Raw genomic sequence first — 24,810 nt, forward strand, 5'->3', positions numbered from 1 at the left:
ATCAGTCCTTTCAGACTTTAGGCATCATCAACACTTATTCAAGTTGCAATTCCCGTTGGTAACTAGCAAGTTGATGACTTTTGACTTGGATATACTGCATCACTTTTCCACCTGATGATTTCAAATGATTTATCAGCATGAGATGTCTTCTGACTATGCTCTTTGCTTGCTTGATAGGTAAGACAATATTAATTTTATCTTAAATATCCTTAGCAGTTGGTGATGCTTATTCAGATTTTTATCCTAATATTTCCTCCAAAGAAGCCAACTTATGACCATTCAGGTATCTTTTGGATTCTTTTCCCATTGATTCACATTTGATTGTGAATACGGTTTTTTTATGTCAATGTGTGACAGAATATTTCATATTTGACCCAGATGAAATTCTGGAACACAATTAGGAGATCTCTCTACAAAACAAGGTACATTATCACGAGGTCGTCCCTGAAATTAAAGATTTCACTCACCACCAGTGAATAGGAGCAGCCACCATGTGTCAAACAAAAACAAATTAATTTCCCATATCAAATTTTATGGCAGTTAGAGATCCTAAATCAAATAGAAACTAACAAATTACTAAAACAATAATTAATAACTAATTATGCCAGCAAGCATAATTATTTCAAAACTCCCTTTAGTTTTAGTTGGCCAAAGCACCCTCTCCCCCAACCAAAGACACCATTTCTATGCCAACTTCCAAACATGATTTCTTCATCTCCTACACTATTCTCCTGGATTGCTAGTTCAAATCTCTTACTTTCTTCTCATTCTCTTCCCCAAGGTAATCTCCTACTCATAATTCTTATATTAAGAAATTGTTTAACAGCTAACACATGTTTTTCATGAAAAAGACTTGTCCAAATGCTTCTTCAACAGGTTAATCCTAAAAATATTTTCTTAACAATAAGCATGTTATCAACATATAATAAGAAGATATGAAGTCATCATAAAAATTCTTTTAACAAAGCCGTAGTAACTGTTAGAAGTAGTCTTTTTGTAGTCTTGCTTACATGTCATGAGACTTATACTTTTGATATTTGACGTTCCTAGAAAATGTCATTAAAATCCCTGTTTTGCCTTTTAACGATACAGACACTCTGGCTTAGCAAAAGACTTATACTTTTTTAAGTCTTAGCAACAATTTGGTAACTGAAATTCTCTTGATAATTTTTTGTCGGTAATTTTTTTTGTCCTAAGTTAAAAATCACGCATAAAAATCTTTTATCATTATATCAACTCTTTAAAGTAAATATGTTTATTTTATGGAATTATTTTATATATACATATAGGAGATGTTTCAAATGAAAAAAATTTAAAATAAAAAATGAGAAAAATTAATTTTAACAGTCAAATTGTAATTAAAAGGATTAAAGGAGATTAAAAATCCCAATCTTTAATGTCAGCCCTTAATTTCTTTGATTCTTTTTAATTATAATCCGATTTAAAATAAATTTTTCTTATTTCTCATTTGAAACATCTCATATATGTGTGTAAATAAAAAAATTTACACTAAATTTCATTCATCCATTAAAATTAATTAATTAATCCAATGGCTACAAATGTCTCAGCTAAAAAGAAAAAGAAAAACACAAACACACGTGATCTGAAGTATCATCGTTTAGAACCCTATTAGGCTATCACAACAATTTCTCTATATTCCCCAATTCAACACTCACGTAATTCAATGTAAAGGTTTTGTCCTAACCACGCTAATTCAATTTATTAATTCACCTACGTTGATTGAAGTCAATTGAAATTAGTAATTTGTTCTTCCAAATGATTAATTGATTTATCCAAATTGAAGCCAAATATTATTTTTCTTTTCTAATTGCTCAGTTCCTCTCTCGACAATCACTAGGCCGGCTGAATATACTTTTCCGATCTCGTTAATAGTCATGATATATAAGCTGATAATATAGACTGAAAGTTCAGAATTCATATAGCCATTACATTGGTTCATACTCTTTGAATAAATGAATTGAAGAATTCATACTGACAATTAAATCCCAATTTCCCACAAATTGAATTCCCAGGATCTAAAATCACAATCACGTATCAATTGAATTGTCACCGATCACACCACAAGGAATATAAGCATATATGAGAATATCAAAATTTAATGTTATTTAGTCATTTAGCGGTCACATGATTGTTTAAAGAAGTCACGTGTATTTTTCTTTTAGTATTAATTATTTAAATATAGTTTAATAGTTTAATTTATATTTACAATTCTTCCCTCTTACAATAGAATGAATTCTCATTTGATACATAATCTGTCCTTATATATTCAATAATAAACTTAAGAAATGTCTTATATTTAATAATTTTGTTAAATTAATTATATATTATATTTAATATATATATATATATATATATATATATATATATATATATATATATATATATATATATATATATATATATATATATAAAGAGAGAGAGAGCGAGCTAGAGAGATTTGGTGCATTTTGGTATGGATACATCTTGTACTCATGCTCCTTTTTCATTAACATTATTCTACTTTTAGCCTTTAAAAAAATATAGAATTTAAATTTTTTTAGTCAAATTTACTTTATTTATATATATATATATATATATATATATATATATATTTGTGTTTTTTCTAGACGCATCTTCCGATTACATGCAGCGTTAGAAAAATTGCACTCAGTGGTGTGTGCGATTAGTTCAATTCCATTGGTAGCCATTCGTGTATCGCTTGCAAAAGGACCGTTGACCGAAATTGCACTTATACAATATACAAGTTGCTGGAGGTTTTGACTCTGTGACTCATGCATACAAAACTAACATCCTTAAAAGAATAAAAGGTATTAGCATTCACATTCAAGGTAAGAGAACAAAAATGTTTGCATTATATTTTTGTCTGGGACATACAATCTGAATTATGTGTAGTTATTTTTAATTTTTTTATTAAAATTAAGTAAAATTGATTCTTTTGTTAATTTTTTCACATAAAATGGTTAATTTCTCATTTTATACTTTAGTATTCATAAATTAAATCAAATAAAATAGTTTTAAACATTCATCAATACTCACCAACCAAAACATCAACTTTCACTTAAAAATAACTTACCTTTTTCCTCTTTAACCCAATTTCACATCTACAAATTATTTTTCCTTCAAATTATATTGTCCCTAAAAATTGATTTGAATACTAAGATTATGTTATATCCAAAATCCATCATAATTAATCAATATCTAATTATCCAGATAGAAAATAAGAATTTGAGGATTTTCTTTTGTTATAATATATATATTGACTTCGGATACCATCATTTGCACTTTAAAAACAACTTACAAGGGTTCCACCGAAAAAAAGAACTTGAAAAAACTGCAGTTTATAAAAGCAATTAGGCTCCACATATTTCTTCAGTTTTCATATTTTTTGCAATAAACTAATAGAATTTCTATTCTTTTATAGTTGGCATCTTGTGCAGCTGTTTGCAGAAAAACCCAAATAAATTGACTTTGGTGTTTAATTCCCTTTTCAAAATTTACGGCATTGACAAAGTGCCAAACACCAACGACCGTTTATACATTATGTGCACACTCCACAGTGGCCCGAGCCATCTTTTTCGATACTCTACCCATAGATGACCAAGATCAGAGAAGAGATAATAACACCATATAAATTCAACCATTATCTTCATAAACACCTTATTGGATGGCATGCATATCTAATTCCATACCTTCTATATTTCTTGTATATATATTTTCTTTTCTTAGGAATCAAACAGGTATTAGGTTTATAACAACTCAAACAAACTGCTAAATAAAACTCCACTAGACCTTGGTTAAATATATATACATGTGTTTTATTATTTTCTCATATAATAACTATCTGTCTAAGTTTCCAAATAGGGTTATTGCAGGATTTGTCAAGAATACTAATGGACCTTGCAAAGGGAAAGTGGAAGCAAAACATGATTTTCAAGGCGTGGGAGCGTTGCCGATTAACTTCAAGGCCACACTTGAAACTAAAATCACTGTCAGAGAATGATGATCATCATCATCATGAGAAGAAGAAGAAAAAGAATAGTCAAATAGCCCCTCATGGTTGTTTTTCAGTGCATGTTGGACCAGAGAGAAAAAGGTTCGTTGTGAAGACCAAATACGTTAACCACCCACTCTTTCAGATGCTGCTAGAAGAAGCAGAACATGAATATGGGTTCGAGAGTGATGGCCCCATTTGGCTTCCTTGCAACGTTGATTTGTTCTACAAAGTGTTGGCTGAGATGGATGGAGAAGAGAATCATAATAATAATAATAACATCATTTTCCATGGTTCTCGAAGAAGCTTCACTACCATGGCTAAGGTTTTTCCTTTTTTCGTTCTTCGCAGCCCTTCACGTCTTCTTTGTCACATGAACAAGGGTCATGGGTCATGCAGCGTTATGGATTCGGAATTGCTCAGAATAAACCGATTCCATTAGTATATCTTGTAAGTTCGTAATTAATGTGTATATTTTTTTATACACTGTTGTAGAATATTTCTGGCTTGTAAATCCAACGTGAAATATTCACATGCATCATGCACCTAAAGAATGCAATAAATTTGTTAGCCTTTTTTAGTTTGTTGCGAAGATTTTTATATGTTGAATTGAAAATCAATAAACAGTAAGGGAGAAAAAGAAGAAAATAAAAGAGTAGTAAGATACTCAGTTCCTAAATCATCAACAAGCAAGAGAGGGTGAAGACCTGCAGCAGGGACAGAAGATTATTTATTTACACATGTGTATCTAATATCATTGCATCGCTCATATTTCCTAAATATATATATCATGGATTTTTGTTACATGATCCAATCATGGTCTCGGGACCACATCAGCCTCTGAAACATGATCCACCTTTTAAAAATTTGAAAGATATGTTTGAATGAAAGGCTGCTAGACTAGTGGCATTAATAATTTCAAATGAGAATCATTTTATTATAATGATGATACGAGAAACACCTTCTTTTACCATTATATTTAAGTATTCATTTAAATAATATTTTGGGTAAAATATAATATTAATATAAATTTTATGTAAAAATAATTTAAATTTTAAATTTTATTCTTTTTTAATTTATTATATTTTTATAATCTCATATATTATCTTTTAAGATATAATATATAAGATTAAATTCTATTTTAACATAAATTAGAATATATATATATATATATAAGTTTTATTTTTATTTTATATATTATATTTATTTTTTAAAATAATGTTTGTGATTTAGTGATATATTTTTTAGCTGTATTAAAATATTCTTGTTATTTATTGTAATATAAATAAGAAAAATACTATCAATAAGTTACATATATAAATATTATTTTAAAAACAATATTGTCATTTTATTTAATTACATATATTTACTATATAATTTAATTTTCTTAAAAAATTATATACCTGCTTAAATAAATTTAAATGTAAATGAAAATATTATTATAATAAATAATAAGAATATCTTAATATAAATAAAAAAATATTATTGTTAAATCACATATAAATATTTTAAAAAATAATAAAATATTATCATTTTAGGAAGAATTATGTGTAATGATAAAAGATTATGTTTTTCTATTGATCATGATTCTAATCCTATCTTCACACTTTTAAAGAAACATTTTTCTCAATTCATGACTTATACACGTGAATGCACAAAATTAATATTTATATTATATAATTAAAACTTATTATTAATTAATATTACTTAGTGTTTAATGTTCATGCATTCACAATGTTATAAAACAATTTTATGCTTTCATTTAATTATGTTGACAAAATAAAAATACTATTATTTAATCATAAATTATCTCTAATATAATTTCTTAGATAATTATTATAAAAATCAACAAATTTATCATGTATGATAATTTATGATAATTAAATGATAAACTATCATATACGACTGCTATTGATTTTAAAATAACATTTTTAATGTAAGTAACATTTTAGTAAATTATAACTTAATAATATATGTAGCTCGAGGTTAATAATGCACACTTTCAAGAAGAAAAAAAAGAAGTAAAGTTATGTTGGACAAAATGAATTGAAAAATTTACTAAAATTTAAAAAGTTACTTGTTAATTGAAAGTTAAAAAATTAACTTATTAAAATATATTATTCAATAAAATTAATTGTTAAAGTAGTTGTAAAATGTAAAATGATATAAATAATATATTTAAAAAGGATAATAAGAAAATTGAATAAATATTTTAAGAATAAAAAGAAAATAAAATATAAAATATTAAAAAATTAATATTTTAAAAAATACTACTTAAACTAGCATTTTAAAAAACACTAAAAATTATTAGAAAATACTAAAAAACTACTTAAAAAAAGCTTATTTACCGAAATCAAACAAAAATTTTACCAAAAAAACTTAAAATTAATTAAGATGTTTGACTAAACATAACTTAAATGTACACTAGTATATTACATGTATATGATTTTTTTTCAAAGAAAAAGTGCATGTATGCACATATTCAAAATGTTATTATATTAATTAATTTCTGACTTTATCTCATGAAAATTCATCTATAATTTTCAGTTAAAGCCGGTTCCTCAACCGACTAAATAAAGAATCAAATATATAATATACTGTCTTCTAGAATGTATACATTTGGTTTTACCTCTTGACTTGGAATATTACTAGCAACCAAGTCAACGGCATCAAATTTTGAGAGGTTAATTGACCCCTCATTTTCATTAGACTACTTTGTTTTCTTTAGAAATTCACATTCAAAATCCGTGAGTCAGCAATCTAAGCTAACAAAGATGGTGTCAGCAACTCAGCATCGCCGCCGTCGACCAAGTCTCCGGTATAGACGAAAGAAAAAATAAAACTAAAAGCAAAATGGTTAGAAGAAAACTCTTCTTTTTGTTTAGTAGTTTTTGCAGAAAATTAAAAATTGTCTACGATATATATTTCTAAAATCTTTCTTTTATTTTGAAGACTTTCAACAACTAAAGAATGAAAAATAAAATTTAATATTATATTATAAATTCAAGTATTTATTTCTTTAAAATGAAATAATCTTTATACTCATTATTCGATCTTAGATTCTTCCCTTATAGTTACATATTTTCTCTTTTATTTTATGACACATGTTTTTATGAATTTTTGTATCTACTTAATTTAATAATTTTCTCTTAGTTAATTATCATGTGATTAAACTAAAATATTAACTTTCTTAATTATTTCAATTAATACTCAACTTTTATCACCAATCAAGATTGATTATATAATCATCAACAAATAATATTTTATCAATTAAATTAAAAATTTTATATTTTTATTTATTCATAATATAGAGAGTATTAAGAGAAAATTCTTGATTGTTATAAAAAAAAAGAATATTTAACTACAACGGTTAGATTAAAATTTACAGTTCGATTTGCTTATTTTAATTACAAGTCTTATGATTTTTATTTTTTTAAAACTAAATACCATGTTAGATCATTTGAGAAATGAAAAGTTTTTAGTGTGTCTAAGTTCTGAATTAAAAATTAGTCAAATAATTAGTTCAGAGGACCAAAGTTTATGTGAATGCCTAGATATCATACCTAGAAGGCAAAGATTTTAATTACCATGAATTTTAAAAAAATATCATGTTAGATTTGTGAAAAATTGGATGGTATATGCACTTAAAGAATCAATTTGAATCATCAATTTTAATTTGGATATTGTAATTAATTGTTCTCTCTTTTTTTATATAATAACTAAAAATATATCAAATGATACTTTCTTAACTCTACCATCATTTGGTCCCCGTTATAGTATTGATTTCTGCTTTAGACCCCTAATTTCTTTTCTTTGGTTTTCGTTTATGTAATTTTACACACACAAAATCTATAAATGGAGGGAAAAAATAATTTTATTAAACTAATCTTATTATTAATATTATATTAAAAATTTAAACGATACGTATTTATTAGGATATCGATGAAAATCAAAATTAATATTATATTAAAAAATTAATATAACACGTATTTTGAAAAAACTTTTTTCTTTTTCAAATATAACTGAGAAGAAATGAATAGTTCTTTTAACCTCTTAAAGTTATTTTTTCCAATTACTTGCATTGAAATATAATTAAAAAGATAAATTAACACTTGCATTGAAAACACACACGGTCAAAAAAATAAATCCGCGGGCAGTACTGTAGTAGAGTGTATTCAATATTTGATGGGAGCCTTTGAATTCTCTTTTACTCCTACGGTATTATATAGTTGTAACTACTATTCAGAAAAAAATAATAATATATATATAGAGAGAGTTGTAACTACTTTTTAATTAGTCCTATAGTATTAATTTGTTATTGTGAGTGGTTGAAAAAATATGAGAATTTATAGAATAATTAATTTATGACAACAGTAGTGTGTCATAATTTTAGAAGAGTGTTATTTTGAAATAGAGTGAGTATAAAATTAGATATTTTTTGCTTATATTTGAATAAGAAAAAATAAAGGTATGTTTGAGTATACATTTGAGTTACTCAGAATTATGCTTGCAAACGGATTGGAGCTCTTACTTAATTCGTGTTGTGTTTCATTAATGCAAGGATGTTTGGTTTTAGAATCTTTATTAATACACTTCAAAAATGAAGTTTTAATTTTTTTTTTAAAAATCTTATTAATCAGTGTTCTTAGAATATTAATTAATATATATATATATATATATATATATATATATATATATAAGAGAACGTGAAACAATATATAGTGTATCATTTGTTTTTTAAGAAAGCCAAGGAAACAACAGAAGAAGTGGGCATAGGAAATACCCGCTTCACATTAATTCCAAGACACACAATCAAACTAAAATGCCTTTATTACAAATTTGAGGAGATACTTGAACCACTTAATTAGTCAGATTTATTCATTAGGGATGTCTTTCTCCCGACCAACTCTACTCATTAACACTTGTACCACCCTACTGCACCTTCACACCTGCATCATCACCAATGCTTCAAAAATTTCCATAGCAGAACTTGGCAAACCCAGAAGAACATTTACACTTTTCCTTTCTTGACCATGTGACAAGAACAAGATAACTTCTTTCTCTGGCAGGGTCACAGGGCCAGAACAAAGAGGTTCTCCCCAGCCAAAATCTGTAGTGTGAAAAGACAACTTAGTCCAAGTTGTGATCAAAAGGGTAGCTGCTAAAGAAGGCCTAGCTCTTGTGACTTCAAAATAGTCAATGGCAGATCTCATGTAACTATCCGTGACCATCTCAATAGCCTCACGAATCAATCCCACAGAAAATGATAAAGGGTTCTTCAATAACTCCCCAGCATTACACAACGAATTTGTCAGCACAATAGCATTCCCAAAGTACCCTTTTGGTATTGGTGGCACAAATCTTGACCTTCCATCTACCGCGAACAAAAGCTTTGTTTGTTGATCAGGTTGCATTCTTAATGCTGCAGTTCGAGCTCTCCATACAAAACCTGAGAAGAGATTTAAGGTTTCTTGAATGGTTAAAAAAAAAGGAAAATGAAAAAAAGGTTGCGACTGACCACTGAGTTGGATTCCTAATAAAAACTAACAAATTAATCTTTCACAACATGTGAGGATAAAAAAAAATACACAAAACCTGAGAGTGCTTCAAAAGTGGAGCACTTTTCCAGAACCCCATCTTCCGTGGCCTTTTTCTTGAGCATGTCGAGCTTCTCAGAATCGAAGCAGAAGGATCTGTAGAGCATGTTTTCTTCCTCGTAGAGTTTTTTAGTGTTTGATATGTCTTCTATTTGGGCGAATTCGTTGTGTTGGAACTCTATCTTGGGAGGGTCGCGTGCTTTGATTATGGTTCGATCGAGAAATGGTGGGGTCTTCAAGTCCAAACCTCGGGCTGTCTCGCTCCATGCATTCACAAACTCCATGGCACATAGTCCATCTTTCATGCAGTGGATCATGCATAGCCCCAATGTAAATCCTCCGCATTTGAACTTTGTCACCTGCAAGATACATCATTTTCAAATTATGAGATGTTATTGTAATAGTTTATGAAATTAGAAAAATGTCAAATTTTAAATATTTCAATTTAAGTCCTAAATTTAATCACTAACTGTTATTTTGTTTCTTAGACATATCCTAACATTATCACTTAAGTCACACGTATAGGGAATAAAATAACATAAGTGATTAAATTTATAAACTTAAATGAATATAGATGAATTTTTTTAAAAAAATTATTTGACAATTTTTTTTTTAATTTCAGTGACTACTATAATGGTGCCCCACACAATTCTCCAAAAACTAAAGTAGAGTAGTTTACTGAATTAAAAAGTGATGACACATAATTAAAAAAAAGTTAACACTCTCTTTATAGTTGTGATTTTTTTAGCTAATAGGTTATTTATTTAATTTTAGAGATGGAGAAAAAACCATGATGATGAATTATTTGATTCCTTTTGATTTACACAAGCTTTAGTATAACTAAAAATATATTTCACGTCTTATAATTCGTTTCTATCCCATAATTTTTCTCATCTCTCTATCTTTTTCATCATATCACATCTTACATCTATCATTTTTTTTCTCCATTTTTTCTTTCTTTTCTTTATTTTTCTACTTCCTCTATCTCAATTCACTCCAAATAGGATGAACGTTTATAATTGTTCATTTATGTATAAGGAAAACTTAGGTACATTATCTTAAAATATATTATTGGTTCCTATTCTTAACTTGAAATTAAAATTTTACCTTAAAAAAACGTTTATGTTAACCTTTATCAAGGAGACTAATTAATAGGTGAAATTCTTTTTTTTATTAGATAACAATATTAATTAAAAGCCTCTAAAATACTACACCTAAATTTTGTGCTACTCACATAAAAATCTAATTTTTATAATATTATTAATATATGTATACATATTCAACTTTTCTTCAATCACTTTTTTGTCTTATTTTGTCTCTTCTAGTGACAAAGAAAGTGAAACGGTCAAACCTGAACAGTCATAAGAGGCATCTCAAGAATGCTTCGAGCACCAGGAACATTGTACACCAGTTTCCCAAGAGCATCAGGGTCAGGCTTTGTCAAGTCCCCAATCTCTTCAATGTCACAATCTGCTTCAGCCTCAACGAACACCGCACCCTCCCCAGGGTTATCCACTATTAACTTCCCTTCCAAGCTTATCATCAAGGTGCCAGCCATGGGGTAATAAGGGACAAGAATTTTCGACAAAGCTTCCTTGATAACTTGTGCAGCATCCTCGTTTCCTCTAGAACCGGATTTGAAGCAATAAACCGTGCGCACTGGAACAGCAATGTTCTGGTCTAGGTTTGAAAGGAAGTAGAGTCCCTTTTCTGTTTCCTGTGCAGGCTGAACCCGGGTTGGTTCTCCTTGCTGCTTTACGTTAAGTTCAATGCTAGACATGCCTGCAATTGCCATCACGTAAGAACCTTCGAACAACCCCGATATATATATACATCTCTCATTTCTTTCATTCTCTCTTCTCTTTTTATAATATCATAAACTTTATCATATGTTTTTTTTCTTTTTTCTTTTCCTCTCTAAGTGTTAGATAACATTTAGAGTGTCTCATACATTTTTCACATATATATGTGAAGAGTGAGAGATTTGTATCCTACAAAATGTAGGGGAGAAATTGTTGGACGCAAAATCCTAGTTAATGAGAAACTATCCCTCTGTTATTTCAAGTAATTGTTTTTGATTTATGAGAAAAAAATTAATAAGACTCAATTTTGTTTTGGGTTCAAGTCTTCAAAATAAAATAAAAAATGTATTTGGAATAAGAGATTTTATTAATGGTAGTTAATAAGATTTTTTTAGTAGAAATTGTAAAACTAATATATATTTTACACTAATATCATGATGATACAAAAATTATGTGTAATGTAAAAGTAAAAATTAGCTGAGATTATGATAGTTTCGAGTCACCTAATAGCTTTAGCATGTGTTGGTTTGTAGAAAAAAAGAGTAAAATATAAGAAAAATAAATATTAAAATGATATGTGAAACACACACTTTTTATAAACTCTACTTTAAATTAAAATCTTCAGCTCAATTTTTTTTATTTCTTTTTACACCATCGGATGGACTCTTAGTATGTAGAGAGAAAAGTGTAAATATGATATATATATATATATATATATATATATATATATATATATATAATATAATATAATATAAGCTGAGAAGAAGAAAGAATTAGAGAAAAATACTAAATACAGATGGAATGTATAATATACAGAAGAATCTAAATATCATTTCTGAATATGCTAAAACAAATAGTGCATGGAATTGCGTTATAATTGACAAAGAATAATATGCAAAAACTAAACAAGCTAAGGCGCATGATACACTCATCTTTTTAATTACCTGAATAATGTTTAGCACGGGAACTTAAGGGGAGAAAAATGAATGAAAATCTGATAGCACATGTGGGGTTGGAGAAGTTATATAGGAAGAAGTGATCAGATACTGTAGAAGTTTTGACGATCATTTGGTTTGATTAATAAAATGTAGCAACTTGATAGGGACAGATTAATTAATCTGGATATTTTCATGTAGTTTATAGGTGGAACCGTGCAATTCAGTGCATGCACACAGGTTTAGCTATAGCAGGTAAGAAACCAAATTTACATTACTCTCTCCATTCTAAAATATAATTTTTTAAGGTTATGATAGATTGATTGAGAAATATTAAGTGATATAAATTTAGACAAAAATACTCTTTTTTCTAACTACTCTTCATAAATTATCTTATTATTCACCAATACCAAATACATTATATTATCTACCAACTTATTTTTATGGTCGATGTGTATCTTTTCAATGTAAGTATTAATTTATCCTTTTATTTATATCTAGGGGTATTGTTAGAAAAAAATAGCTTAAAAAAGCTAAAAGACTATTATTTTGAAACTAAAACAAAAACCTAAAAAGAGTATTATTTTGGAATGAAGGAAGTACTATTTACTCCCTCCATTTTTTTATAAGACTCTTTTAAAAAAAATTGTTTATCTCTTTTTATAAATTTTTTGATGTATTAATTGTTTTCTATTTCATTAGTACCCTTAATTAATTGACAAATTTTTTAAGCAAAAAATAATAAATTCTAAAATTAATGAGATAAATTATTTCACTCTTTTTGAGATTAGAGAAGATGAGTGGGCAATTAGTTGAGAAGAAGCAACTAGGTGAAAAGAGAAAGTTGTTTTTTTTTCAAAAAAAAAAACTAAGAGTAATTTTGAAAGGATATTACAAACCATTAACAAATTTAATGTTATTAAATAAATTAGTTAATTTTCTTAAAGAAGACAAATTAATTAAAAAGATCTTATAAAATAGAGCAAATGTTGGTTGGTGGAGTTGGCATCCAAACTTGTACACTCAAATAAAATGTTGTTATTAAAAAAATGTCTCTTATTTAATAATAATCGGAATTGCTTTACAATTTTATGGTTCACATCGAAGGATGCCATAGAGAGAACAAAGGGACCTTTGGCTCCACAACCTCTGTCAATACCCTTTTCAACTCTTCCTCCTAACCATGAACTTGAGCCTTACTACTCACCTCTATTTATATTGGATGTCCTTCCAAAATCCCCATACACATTTCTTCTTAGCATTGGTCACGTGTTTGTATGTATACAATCTTGTCAGCTTTGTTCCGAGAATGGGTGTGTTGTTGTGGGTCTCTGACATGTCAAAGACGCCATGTGTTGTCTGGTGTTGGTTCCACATTCTAATGATTTCAGTGTACACATACTTTATTGCATTGGAAGAACACTAGAATCCTCTAAAGCAACATGGTGTATTAGACCATTATATTCGATCACTCTTAAGGTGCATTCATGGTCAACTCTATAAAGGAGATCAGATAGTGTTTCAAGTTAGGATGATCCTTTGAGGAGTATAGTTGGTTGAATGGTCTACTAACTATATTAGAAGGCTTGAATTCTTTAGAAAAATATTTGATGTTATCACTAGTCCCTCGATCTCTACTATTCTTATTAGGCTTAAATATATTTTTTATCATTAATAATTTTTAATTTTTTATATTTATTTTCTAATAAATTTTTATTTTATGTTAAATCTTTAATAAAATAACATTTTTTGTCATTAACACTTTTTTTAGTCTCTAATAAATTAATAAAAATTTTTATTTGTTTCCTAATAAAAAAATTCAGTTGATAATAATTGGGACTAAAACAAAATTTATTAATTTATCAGAAAACTAACATAAGATTTGTTAATACAATAAAATATCAAGTATAAAAAATAAAATATTTTTTTATTAGGAATTCAACGAAAAATAAAAATGTATTAAAAAAATAAACACAAAAATCAAATATTTATTATGGATAAAAAATATATATTCAAGTCTTCTTATCAACAAAATTTAAATCGAAGCTCTACATAATGTTTTATTCATATTAAAATGTAATTATCATTATTATTAAGCGTTTTCTATCATCTTTTTTCACCTCGGACTTTTCTTTGTTAGAATGCTTTGTCATGTTCGCAAAATATTGTTTTGCTTTCCAGCTTGATTATCACTGATACAAGCATCAAAAGCAAGAAATAGATATAAAATTCATAGCTAGCCCAGTTAGTTGAAGCGTATTGATCAGAAATTTTAAGTAGGAAAGGATGAAGTATGTGTATGAATATAAGTTTGTTCATATTTACACGGCATGGACTTGTAGGTTTTAGCATAAACAATTCATCTGTGCAATAACCACAAAGATTGGTTTAGGGTTTAACAATTGTTATACGAAACATCAATTAAATATTAACAAGTTAAGAAATTGATAAAATAAAATATCGGTTTAGGGCTTAACATATACTCTTATATAACAGAAACTATGATACAAAAAACAAAATATATAACATGTAATAGAAAATATAGAAAACGAAAAAAATTGAATAAACTCAAATTTAATTCTTTATTTAATGTCATTACATAATTATTCAATTAAAAACTCTTTTCTCACTATTTTAATTCAATACTATGATGGGAATCATTAAAATTATTTAACTAATGGAGTTAAAAAAATTTAGCACTAAGAATCTTTTGAGAATTAAAATGTAAACGTTAAGAATTAAAAAATTCATTTATTAACTATAGAAACTAAAATAGATAAATTTAAAAAGTATAAAAATTATATGAATAATTAAACCTAATTTTATAAAAAAATAATTTAAAGTTAAATAAAGTAAAGCGGATAAAAATAAGTGTGTTAGAGAAGAAATAAACTAACAATATAAAAGTATTAGGTCAATTATTGTAATTTAAAAGAAAAATATGAAAGTTTAAGTGTATTTTTGAATTAAAGTTAAACACAAATACACCAAACAAAAACAAAACTAATGATGATGATTCTTTAACAAAATTACTTTTGCCTAAAATATACTTTTTGGCCCGAAAATCAAATATGCCCTTAATAATTTAAAGGTAAAATTGTAGTAAATTGTGTTCCTTTTATTATTAGTATAAATGATAAATAATAAGATTTTTATAACTAAATAAATATAAGATTAATTTAATGACAATCAAAGAAAAAATAACATAAACTTGCTTAAAATTTCTTTTAAAATCCAATTTTTTAAAGAAAAAAACTACAAAAATAAGGCATGTAATTTTAGATGACTAATAGATTTCTCATAAAATTATCCCTTAGAATTGCAAAGGACAAATTTACTCAATTTTATAAAAACAAAGAATGCTGAAAAAAGGATTTAATAAGGGCATGTTTGTATTTCCATTAGTTGGCACGAATTCTGAAGTGTCATTTGTGAGAAATAACAATTTGTTATTTTTCATTGAATGGCCTTTTGAAGGGCCTCAAATGTTAAAACAAACACATACTAAGACTTGCAACTTAACCTTGAGAACAGCAATGAAAATAAAAATGACCAAACTGTGTGCCCTACTTAATGCATTAGATATGAATCCCCAATTCAAACCAGAATGGCAATCATGGCAATAGAAAGGGTAAACGCTTTCATAAACAAGAAAATCATCTCAACTTCAAATATCTACAATCTAGTTTTAACAAATAAAAGAAAGAACATTGATCTAAATTAGAAGGCAATAATAATGTTTACAAGCAGGCAAAAAAAAAACAAACTATTCAATATGACAAATAAAAGGTAACATCAGTAATACAGGAGAGCGGGTTAAATCTAATATGGTACAAAATACAAACCTAATTAAGAGTATCTATAATGATGGTCACAACTCAAACCAAATATCTACCTTAACTTATCCGGAGAATAATGAAGATAAAACCTAGCCATTAGATGCCCACATGCCTCTAATTTCTGCACAGGTCAAATATTATTTGCCCAACTAAAATCACGCATCATCATCATCATCACCATCATCATCTTTATCTGTGTCACCATCATTCTCAGCCTCTTCTTCATCAGACATGTTATTAATTACATCTGTAATTATATCCTTCACCTCTGCTTTTCTATGCATTAAATCCATACCAAAGTGGGTACCTATCAACATTTCATTGCAAACTAGCTGAGTTCATGATCACTCCTTTAATATTTAGAAATAGAATTTTCTCAAGAAAAAGGACATACCAAGTTGCCTGAGGATATCGGACAAAGTTGCCTGCATCAAGTATAAAATATAAAATATTATAAACAAAAACAAGAATATTCTTACGGGTGTGATTGATTGTGTTTTAGTTTTATAGCTTTTAAAAACCAATTTATAAATAATTTTCAAAAACTGATTTTCAGAAAATAAAAGTGAGTAGATGTGAAAGTGCAAGAAAAAATGAGTAATAGAGAACTGAAATTTTAGTTTTCTTGTTTTTTCAAAAACTACTCTTATCAAAGCAGTCTTTTAAAAAAAAAAACAAAATGGTTTTTAAAAACAGCAAGCAGACTCTGAAACTCCAAAAATTTGAACTATACATGAACTGCCAGAGAAGCGTTACTTACAGTATTGAAATCTACTTCCTTCAGAATATCAACAACTACAGCATGCATGTCCTGCTTAGTAGGTTCTGCCTTGGCCTTCTTATTACTTTTACTTTTCCCTACCATTCACATCAGAAAGCAAATTAAAAACAAGAGAACAGAAACATACTTAATATTGAAATCAAATCTTATAAATTAAAAGTTTCTATAACTTGTTTAGATGTAATAACATAATATTAGAGGGAAAGTTTTCTCAGATGGTTTGACAGGATTACTTGAGAAAAATTAACCAGAAGTTCAAAAAATTAACTCTTGAGCAACCAACAGACTACAGCATATGGCACTAAAGACAGGACAAAAACATATGTGAGGAGAGTACGTAGTCAATTCACCTTGATCCTTAACCAAAGCCTTTGAAGATTTGTCAGTTCGTTTTTTGCTTGCAGCCTTCCCCTTAGTGTCCTGCTTTTCACTTGCAGTTTTCTGTTTCTTGGATGCAGGTTGCTTCAACTTGGAAACAGAGGCAGAAGCACTGTCATGCTCAGCAACACCCTTTTTTGAAGTTGGTTTCTTTTTAGTTTTTTCAATGCTCTTGGCATCTTTCACAGGGGTCTTCTTGACAGATGAGGTTCTATCAGCTTTGCTAACTGAACTCTCTTTAACAGCTTTTTTGGAAGTACGCTTGCGAGACTTTGATTTCTCTTCCTCTTCCTCTGATCTACTTTCCTCATCATCACTTTCATTGTTCGGTACTGCAACATCTTCATCTTCCTGAGAAACACCTTTTGCATCTGAAAGTTCAGCTTTATCATCCTCATCATCATCAGAAGACTGCTTTTGCTTTTTCCCAGATTGGGAAGTTTGTTTTTGCTTCTGGAGTAAGACAAAATATACAAATGTGATTAAAAATAATAAGAACATATTTGAGGCATATCATTTGTTACACTTGTTGAAGTAACAAGCAAATTTGCAACCCAAATCATCTATGGGAAATAAAAAGATAAAATAGAATAATGAAATATGTTGTTGATGGTTCTAATTGCAGTCAATCCAAGGATAGAAGATAAATATCCAAATGAAAATCTGAGAAGGCATCTTTACATTCACAGTTGACAGAACACAGAAACTTAGCAGGTAATCAAGGTTTGTTTATGTAAATGCAAAATTGCCATTAAGACCAGGAGATCAACTCAGCAGAAAGAACCAAATGACAATAATTAAAACTCCATTTCCCTAACAAATAGAATGAATTAAAGTCACTGAAGTTCATAATTTAAATCTCAAACTACTTCAAAAATCAAAAATAAACTTGTGTGCTCTAGCTAGAAAAAAATAAAATAAAATATTACATACGATAGAATCAACAATCAGATTTAATGAAGCATTAATGAAATTTTCTGATTGTTACCCTTTACAAAAAAAATAAAAAATTGCAAGCATCAACCAAAAAAGTGCAACCTAGGTAAAATGCAAGTATTGATCAATGGCAAAATGAATTTAAGCTGAATGGCATCATTAACAAACATATTGCAAAATTATTGCTGTTGGATGACATACACAACAAATCTATTCCATGATGGCCTCCCACAATCACAAATAATATATTCAAATGCTGATTATAGGGACAGGATGAGACAATTAACAGTGAAAATGCCATATTATAGCCCTATTAAAGTCAAACTCTAGAGCTACTGTTTTAATAACTGACAACCACAATTAGAAAATCATCAATAAACATGCAACTAGAAAAAGGTTAGCACATAACAGATAACAGCAAGCTCAAATGATGTCATTATATAGTCATGACAAAATACCTTGGCAGGTGTCTCTGTAGATGCTTCCCCAGGAGATTTGCTAGGGAATGACTTTCTGGTTCTCTTTTTACCTTTCTGTTAACATAGAAGCAAACTTCAAAAAACTAACCACATTAAAATAAAATTAAAATTCTAATACAGGGCATATTAGTATTAACTTCATTGGGAGTAATTATTTTCATTGATCCATCTGTTGAATCAAAGTCTACATCCCAACCTCACATGTTAAATATAAGGATGAGAATAAGGATTGAACTCCATGAAGCATTTAATCAAAAGGTGATTTTCTCAATTCTCATGTGTTTCTCATTAGAAAACAATCTCAAACTAACAAAATAAATGGACAATCTGTGAGAGGTGCTTTCAATTTCAATGAAGTAGTTCAACAATGAAATGATATACAACAAAGCAAATTTACTTATGTTACAATTAGCAAAAGCATCAATTGATTAAAATAATCTATAAAGAATAAACCTGCTCTTTATCAGCAAGTAGAATATCAGTTGTAGCATGTGGGGACTCCAAATATTCCAACAACTTTGCAGATAGCTCCTCCTGAAAGCATGTTTCATTTAATAATTTAATTTTAAAAAGTACTAAAACTCTATTCTCAAATGGAGTTATATTATAACAAACTTACCTTCTTCACATTGGTCTTGTTTACTTGAATATTAAGAACATCACAGAAGTCCAACAACTTTTCTTTGACAAATTTGTCAATCTTCTCCTTTATCTTGGCCCTCTGTTTGTCCTGCCAATAATTTTTCAACTGTGGGTTAATTACAGCAGCAGACACTCACATTTACAAAAAAAAAAAATAGATTTATCTGTAGAGAAATGCTAGCAACACAGTTTATATGGAACCCTAAAAACAAGTCCCACTCCCTACTTAACAAGTCTAAGATGAATTTCACCACATAGTAAATAGTGTATTAGAAAGAGTGTTTGAAAAGTGCATTGTTAACATTCCTCTTCATCAGTTCATCTTAATAGTTCAGGCATTAGAAGAGAAGAATAGCATACTTCAGTAATAAACACAGCAGTACCTCATTTTCAGTCCACACATAACCAGAAAACTGGCCTATATTTCTCTTTAAATTGTGTGCCTGCAAATCATTCAGGCATAACAATGGTGTTAAAGGGTTCATGCACCCTTAAGTGACAAAAACAGCACAAACAATCTAAGGAACATCACCTTTGTTTTCTTTCCAAACAGTAAAGTATGAAGCATATGCAGGTTGTCATCAGGTTTTCTCTTTGACAACTTGAAAGCCACTGAAAGTTTATACAACATTAACTTGATTGGGTAACACTGATGTACAAAAGGATAAAAGAAAGGTGAACAATCAATTTTTAAAATATGCAAAGATAATATTTTATGGCATCCAATACCAAACCAAGATTGCATGGTAAAAGATAAATCAAAATCATGACATTGAGTTTCAACGACCTAACTAATACACCAATGGAGTGAATTTAACAAAAGCAGAAATTTTTGCCATGCTGGCCCATGCATCACTTCAAACACTTAAAATCTGTAAGTTACAGGACAAAGGACAACCAAATAAAAAGACCAATGTAAGGAAACCAAGAAGGAACTAGGAAACTAATAACAGTTAAAACTTATAATGTTTTCATGTTTTCTCTCTGCTGCAATCAAGACTTGCTCGCTTCAGCAATCAAATCCAACATGTAATAAACATAAACAGGCCTCCAAATACCAATCACGTGAAAACACTACCTACATATTTTCAGGTCAGATCTACCCAAATTTAAACCAAGAACAACAGCCCCCTACGTCTAAGAAACACCATATTGAGGAAGCAATAATCTAAATTCTAAAACCTTATGGCTATGCAAAATAAAATAATTGAAACAGGAACCAGCCTAATCATTGTAAAAAATAACAAAATCATGAAAGGCAAAAAAAAATGCAGAAGCATGAAAGACATAGTGCCACATAAAAACACCATCAATGACAAGTAATCCATGGCATCGCTTAAAAACACAATTGCTAATACTCCAGACCGAATGACAGGAAGCCTCAAACAACATTCACAATTACTTGATCCATAAGTAATTAGCAAGTAAAATTCAGCACCCCCATTATCATCATTCAAGATGGCATGCTACAACAACTAGGAGGAAACAACTGAGCAATCATGGGAGGAGCTAAACGCACCGTTTGGGATATCCTTGAGCTGAGTGCCACGTCCCTGAAACCCAAACAGATCCAAACGACCAAAACATAAACACTTCACTACTTCAGTCCTCACAACCCAAAAAAAAGCAATTAAATAAAAAATAAATAAACTTTACCTTTTCAATTATTAAACCTTTACTAGCGGAGGACCTTGCAGACTTCGCCGGAGAGGGCACAGAGAAGCGCTCCACCGTTTTCCTCTCCCTCGTGGGCCTCTCACTCGGCGCCGGCGTAACCGGATCCTTCTTACTCCTCCTCCTCTTACCCTTACCCTTCGCCTTCTCTTCCGCTTCGTCTTCCTCCTCTTTTTCTTCTTGTTCATCTTTCTCCTCTCCGTCTTCGTCGATCTCTTCTTTCTTCTCCTCAGCGGCGTCGGCTTCCTCTTCTACTTCCTGATTGCCAGCTGCTCCTCCGTCTTTATCGCCGGCATTCGCGTTCTCGGATTTCGCCGCGACGGCGTCCGAGGAAGCGTCTTTCTCGGGAATCTCCGATTTGGCGTGATTGTCGTCCTGGAGGGGAGGCTTGTTATCTTCTAGGGCTTCGGAGGCCATGTTTTTTTTGGGGGGGGGGGGGTGGAGAGGAATTGGGAACCCTAGTGGAGAGAGAAACCCTAGAATTGGAAGAAAGGGAATAGAATCTCGTTGTGAATTGGGATTGGGATTGGAATTAGAATAGAGAGAGAAAGAAAGGGGGGAATCGCGAAATGAATGAAATTGGAGTTTTGATGAGAGGGCGCGCTGAAGGGTGAAACTTGAAAGAGTGGTTTTCAAAATTTGATGCCAAAATTGTGAGCGGGTTTCTACACTCACTCACTCACTATCACCATCTATCACTCTAGTTCCCCCTTGTTTGTTTTTTTCTTTTTTTCTTTTCTCCCGGCAAAACCACTCATTAACCTAGATGAAAAATAAATGAATAACAAAACCCCTATTGTGACTTGGGAAATTATTATCATGACTAAATTATTGAAACCGTGGGCGATTGTAGTGTGAGATGTTGTGATGGAATCTTTCTTTCGAACTCTACATTGGATGCAGGCTTTTAGACTGTTCGGATGAATGGGTCCATGAATTATGGGTTTGTAATTTAGTGAACCAATAGTTTCGACAGCGGACCCAACAGATTTGAGGTTATTCTATCATGCACTCTCACTATTGTAATTTGCACCACACTTTACATTTCGGAATGTAAATTTGTATTTTGGAATAGGCTTTTCAAAATGTAATCAGAGGTACATGGCTTCAATAATGGGACTACAAGAAATAAATGCCAACATTCGATTAAAAGAGTATGGACCAATTGATTAATAGTCTTTTTGCACCTTGCCCCCTTTTATTTTACAAAAATATCCTTGATGTGATCAAAACTAATTTTTCATTGTGTATGATTATACCATGGAAATTAAATTTTATTCTGTATGTATACCAAATATACAGCGAAAACTCGTTAAATCAATATGGGGTGGGGTCATAATCGCATCCCTTATAACTAAAGATTAGGAGTGTTTGTAGTGTGATTTGATGTGGTTTTTAGAGAAAAAGTTCTCCAAACCAAACATAAAATTAAGATGTGGTTCCATTTAAATATAACATCAAATTTAAATCAAATCAAACTAATCTTATACGATTTTTTATTTTTTTAATTTATTATCATAATTTAAAATCTATTGATTAAACTTACATGATTATATTATTTAAAAAATGAATTTTATTTTTTTTACTAAATTTTGTTTAACATATTTTAGTTCAAAATTATTATTTTTACTTTCATTTAACATTAATGTAAAATGATATTACCAATTTTTTTTTGTAACATAACAGTAATTTGTGTCTCACTTTATATTTTACACTATTTTCTAACAATATTAGTACATTTTTTTTAAACATTTGAAAGAAAAATATGCACCTTGATTACAAAAGCAAAGAAAAATGAATAAATTATTTAACACTTATTATTAATTAGCACAATAAAAATAATTATAATTATAGTATGTAGTTTGTTTGATTTTTTATAACAAGACTCAAAAATTAAAACAAACCGAAAAAAGGTATGCAATTTTAAAAAAAAATTGTTTTTGCAGTTTTTTACTTAAATGGTTTTCGATTTTTTTTATTCATTTTTGAGCATTCCTGCTATAGATTGCAAAAGAGGCTAAAATCACTCTTGCGAGAAGATCACGGGTGGGGGAGAGGGCATGAGTGCGACCAAACATGTTTTTGCAGAATTTGCTTTAGTGTTTAGTTGGACTTGAACTGGTATTTAGCTCATACCTTTAAACTTTTAGGTAAGGTTTAGGGTTTCTAAACACTTTGATTTTAACAATATATATAGGATTGGAGGGGAGCAATTCTTTTTCTCTTCTTAATCTTTAGCCAAGTTTGAATGTTCTTTTATTTTTCTTTGAGTTCTTCTTACCCATGTGTGAGTAGTTTCCTTTTTCTAAAATTGGAGATTAGTTCTTGATTGACTAATGATTACTTAATTATTTATTTATGCCTGTCTATCTATTTCTCTTATTTACTTAATTTTTCTTATTAATTTTCTTTATGCAAAGCGCTTGATCATTGTTTTTTATAACCTTAGACGTGTAGGAAGAAACTAAAAGGTGAAGTTGGACGTAGAACCCATAGGAATAGAACTTAGACTTTAAATCACGGAAGTACTTTAAATCACATCAAGTCAAATTTTTTTTTTACTATTTTTATTGATAATTTTAAAAATAACTAAAGTCAAAATAAATTAATATTTAAAAATTAGAAGTGTTTGAAATTGTACATTAATTTATTATACTTATGAAAATTTAATTTCAAAATAAAAATATCAAATACATAAGCTTAAACTTAAATAATGTTTTATTTTTACTGATTTATTTTTATTTTTTATAATGATTAAATTTAAAATAAAATAATCATGTTATAATAAAACAAAAAACCTGCTTTCGTTTATTACACTAAAGCATTTTAATTTTTAAATTATAATTACCAAATAAAAAAATAATAAAAAAAAAGACTATTTATATTTTAATTTGTACAAAAATTAAATTCAAAATAAAATAATATTAGAAGTAGTTGTGTTTAAGTTTGTGTATTCATTTATTGCATTTGTGTATTTGTTTAAATATCATATGCAAAAAATAAAGTAAAAACAAGTTTATAAAAAAATTATTTAATATTGAAAATAATATATCTTTAAAATAAAATTCTATGTTTATAGTTAAAATTTAAAATAGAAAAATCTTCCAAAACTACAACATTCAATTGTTTTTAATTATTTTGTTTCTAATTTATCATTAAATTGTATTAATTATTACAACTAACAAGTCGAATTCGAATCTTCTGAATGAAAAAAAAAAATTGAGGAGAAAACTTGATTGAAGATGATTAATGAGATTCTCTTGTACATATAAGTCATCACTCATCAATAAAGTTGATAAATATTGCGTATTAATATCATGATGAATAAATAATTATTTTTGTCTGCTAATTCTTGAGCATTAAGGTAATTTAATTATTTAACAACTATTAATTATTATAAACATCCTTAAATACAACCTAAGTAAGGGACAATTCTGTAATATAGATTTTATTATTTAATTTATCAATGAAAGATATTTAATATTGTAATTTATGCATTTTATTTTTAATGTATTTTTCAAATGAAAGACTTTTGCAAAACCAACATTTTATTATTTAATAGGTCATTAATTTTTTTTCATAATTTCAATTAATACATTCTAATAAACAATTATTAAATGCATTTTTAAATTAAAAGTTTTTTTAATCAATAGTATTTTTTTGGTTTGAGATTAATAAAAAAAAGTCTTTATCATTGTAATTAATCCATTCCATTTTCAAAATTAAGGGTATGTT

General features: G+C 28.6%; 3 protein-coding genes across 4 annotated transcripts; 1 reads left to right on the forward strand and 2 right to left on the reverse strand.

Moving 5' to 3' along the window:
* The first annotated feature begins 3,671 nt into the window (after positions 1 to 3,671).
* LOC114414043 lies at positions 3,672 to 4,800 on the forward strand. Its single transcript, XM_028378412.1, has 2 exons — positions 3,672 to 3,758; positions 3,883 to 4,800. The coding sequence occupies exons 1-2, from the start codon at positions 3,686 to 3,688 to the stop codon at positions 4,452 to 4,454; spliced, it is 645 nt and encodes a 214-aa protein (XP_028234213.1). The 5' UTR covers positions 3,672 to 3,685; the 3' UTR covers positions 4,455 to 4,800.
* A 3,931-nt stretch (positions 4,801 to 8,731) lies between these two features.
* On the reverse strand, positions 8,732 to 12,454 carry LOC114416107 (omega-hydroxypalmitate O-feruloyl transferase-like). Of its 2 annotated transcripts, XM_028380985.1 has the most exons (4): positions 12,356 to 12,454; positions 10,961 to 11,391; positions 9,608 to 9,968; positions 8,732 to 9,461 (listed from the first exon to the last, which is right to left on the reverse strand). In XM_028380985.1, exons 2-4 carry the CDS (start codon positions 11,387 to 11,389, stop codon positions 8,956 to 8,958), a joined length of 1,296 nt encoding a protein of 431 aa, XP_028236786.1. In that variant the 5' UTR covers positions 11,390 to 11,391; positions 12,356 to 12,454; the 3' UTR covers positions 8,732 to 8,955. The 2 variants fall into 2 exon arrangements, with proteins under 2 accessions (XP_028236786.1, XP_028236785.1); XM_028380984.1 differs by lacking the exon at positions 12,356 to 12,454 and having other exon boundaries at positions 10,961 to 11,419.
* Positions 12,455 to 16,042: 3,588 nt separating this feature from the next.
* LOC114416110 (protein DEK-like) lies at positions 16,043 to 21,862 on the reverse strand. Its single transcript, XM_028380989.1, has 11 exons — positions 21,058 to 21,862; positions 20,921 to 20,954; positions 19,934 to 20,013; positions 19,785 to 19,844; positions 19,379 to 19,489; positions 19,213 to 19,293; positions 18,739 to 18,813; positions 17,317 to 17,797; positions 16,946 to 17,043; positions 16,580 to 16,610; positions 16,043 to 16,492 (listed from the first exon to the last, which is right to left on the reverse strand). The coding sequence occupies exons 1-11, from the start codon at positions 21,490 to 21,492 to the stop codon at positions 16,341 to 16,343; spliced, it is 1,638 nt and encodes a 545-aa protein (XP_028236790.1). The 5' UTR covers positions 21,493 to 21,862; the 3' UTR covers positions 16,043 to 16,340.
* Positions 21,863 to 24,810: the final 2,948 nt, after the last annotated feature.

This window comes from Glycine soja, chromosome 6, assembly GCF_004193775.1.
Source record: "Glycine soja cultivar W05 chromosome 6, ASM419377v2, whole genome shotgun sequence".
Classification (NCBI taxonomy): Eukaryota; Viridiplantae; Streptophyta; class Magnoliopsida; order Fabales; family Fabaceae; genus Glycine; species Glycine soja.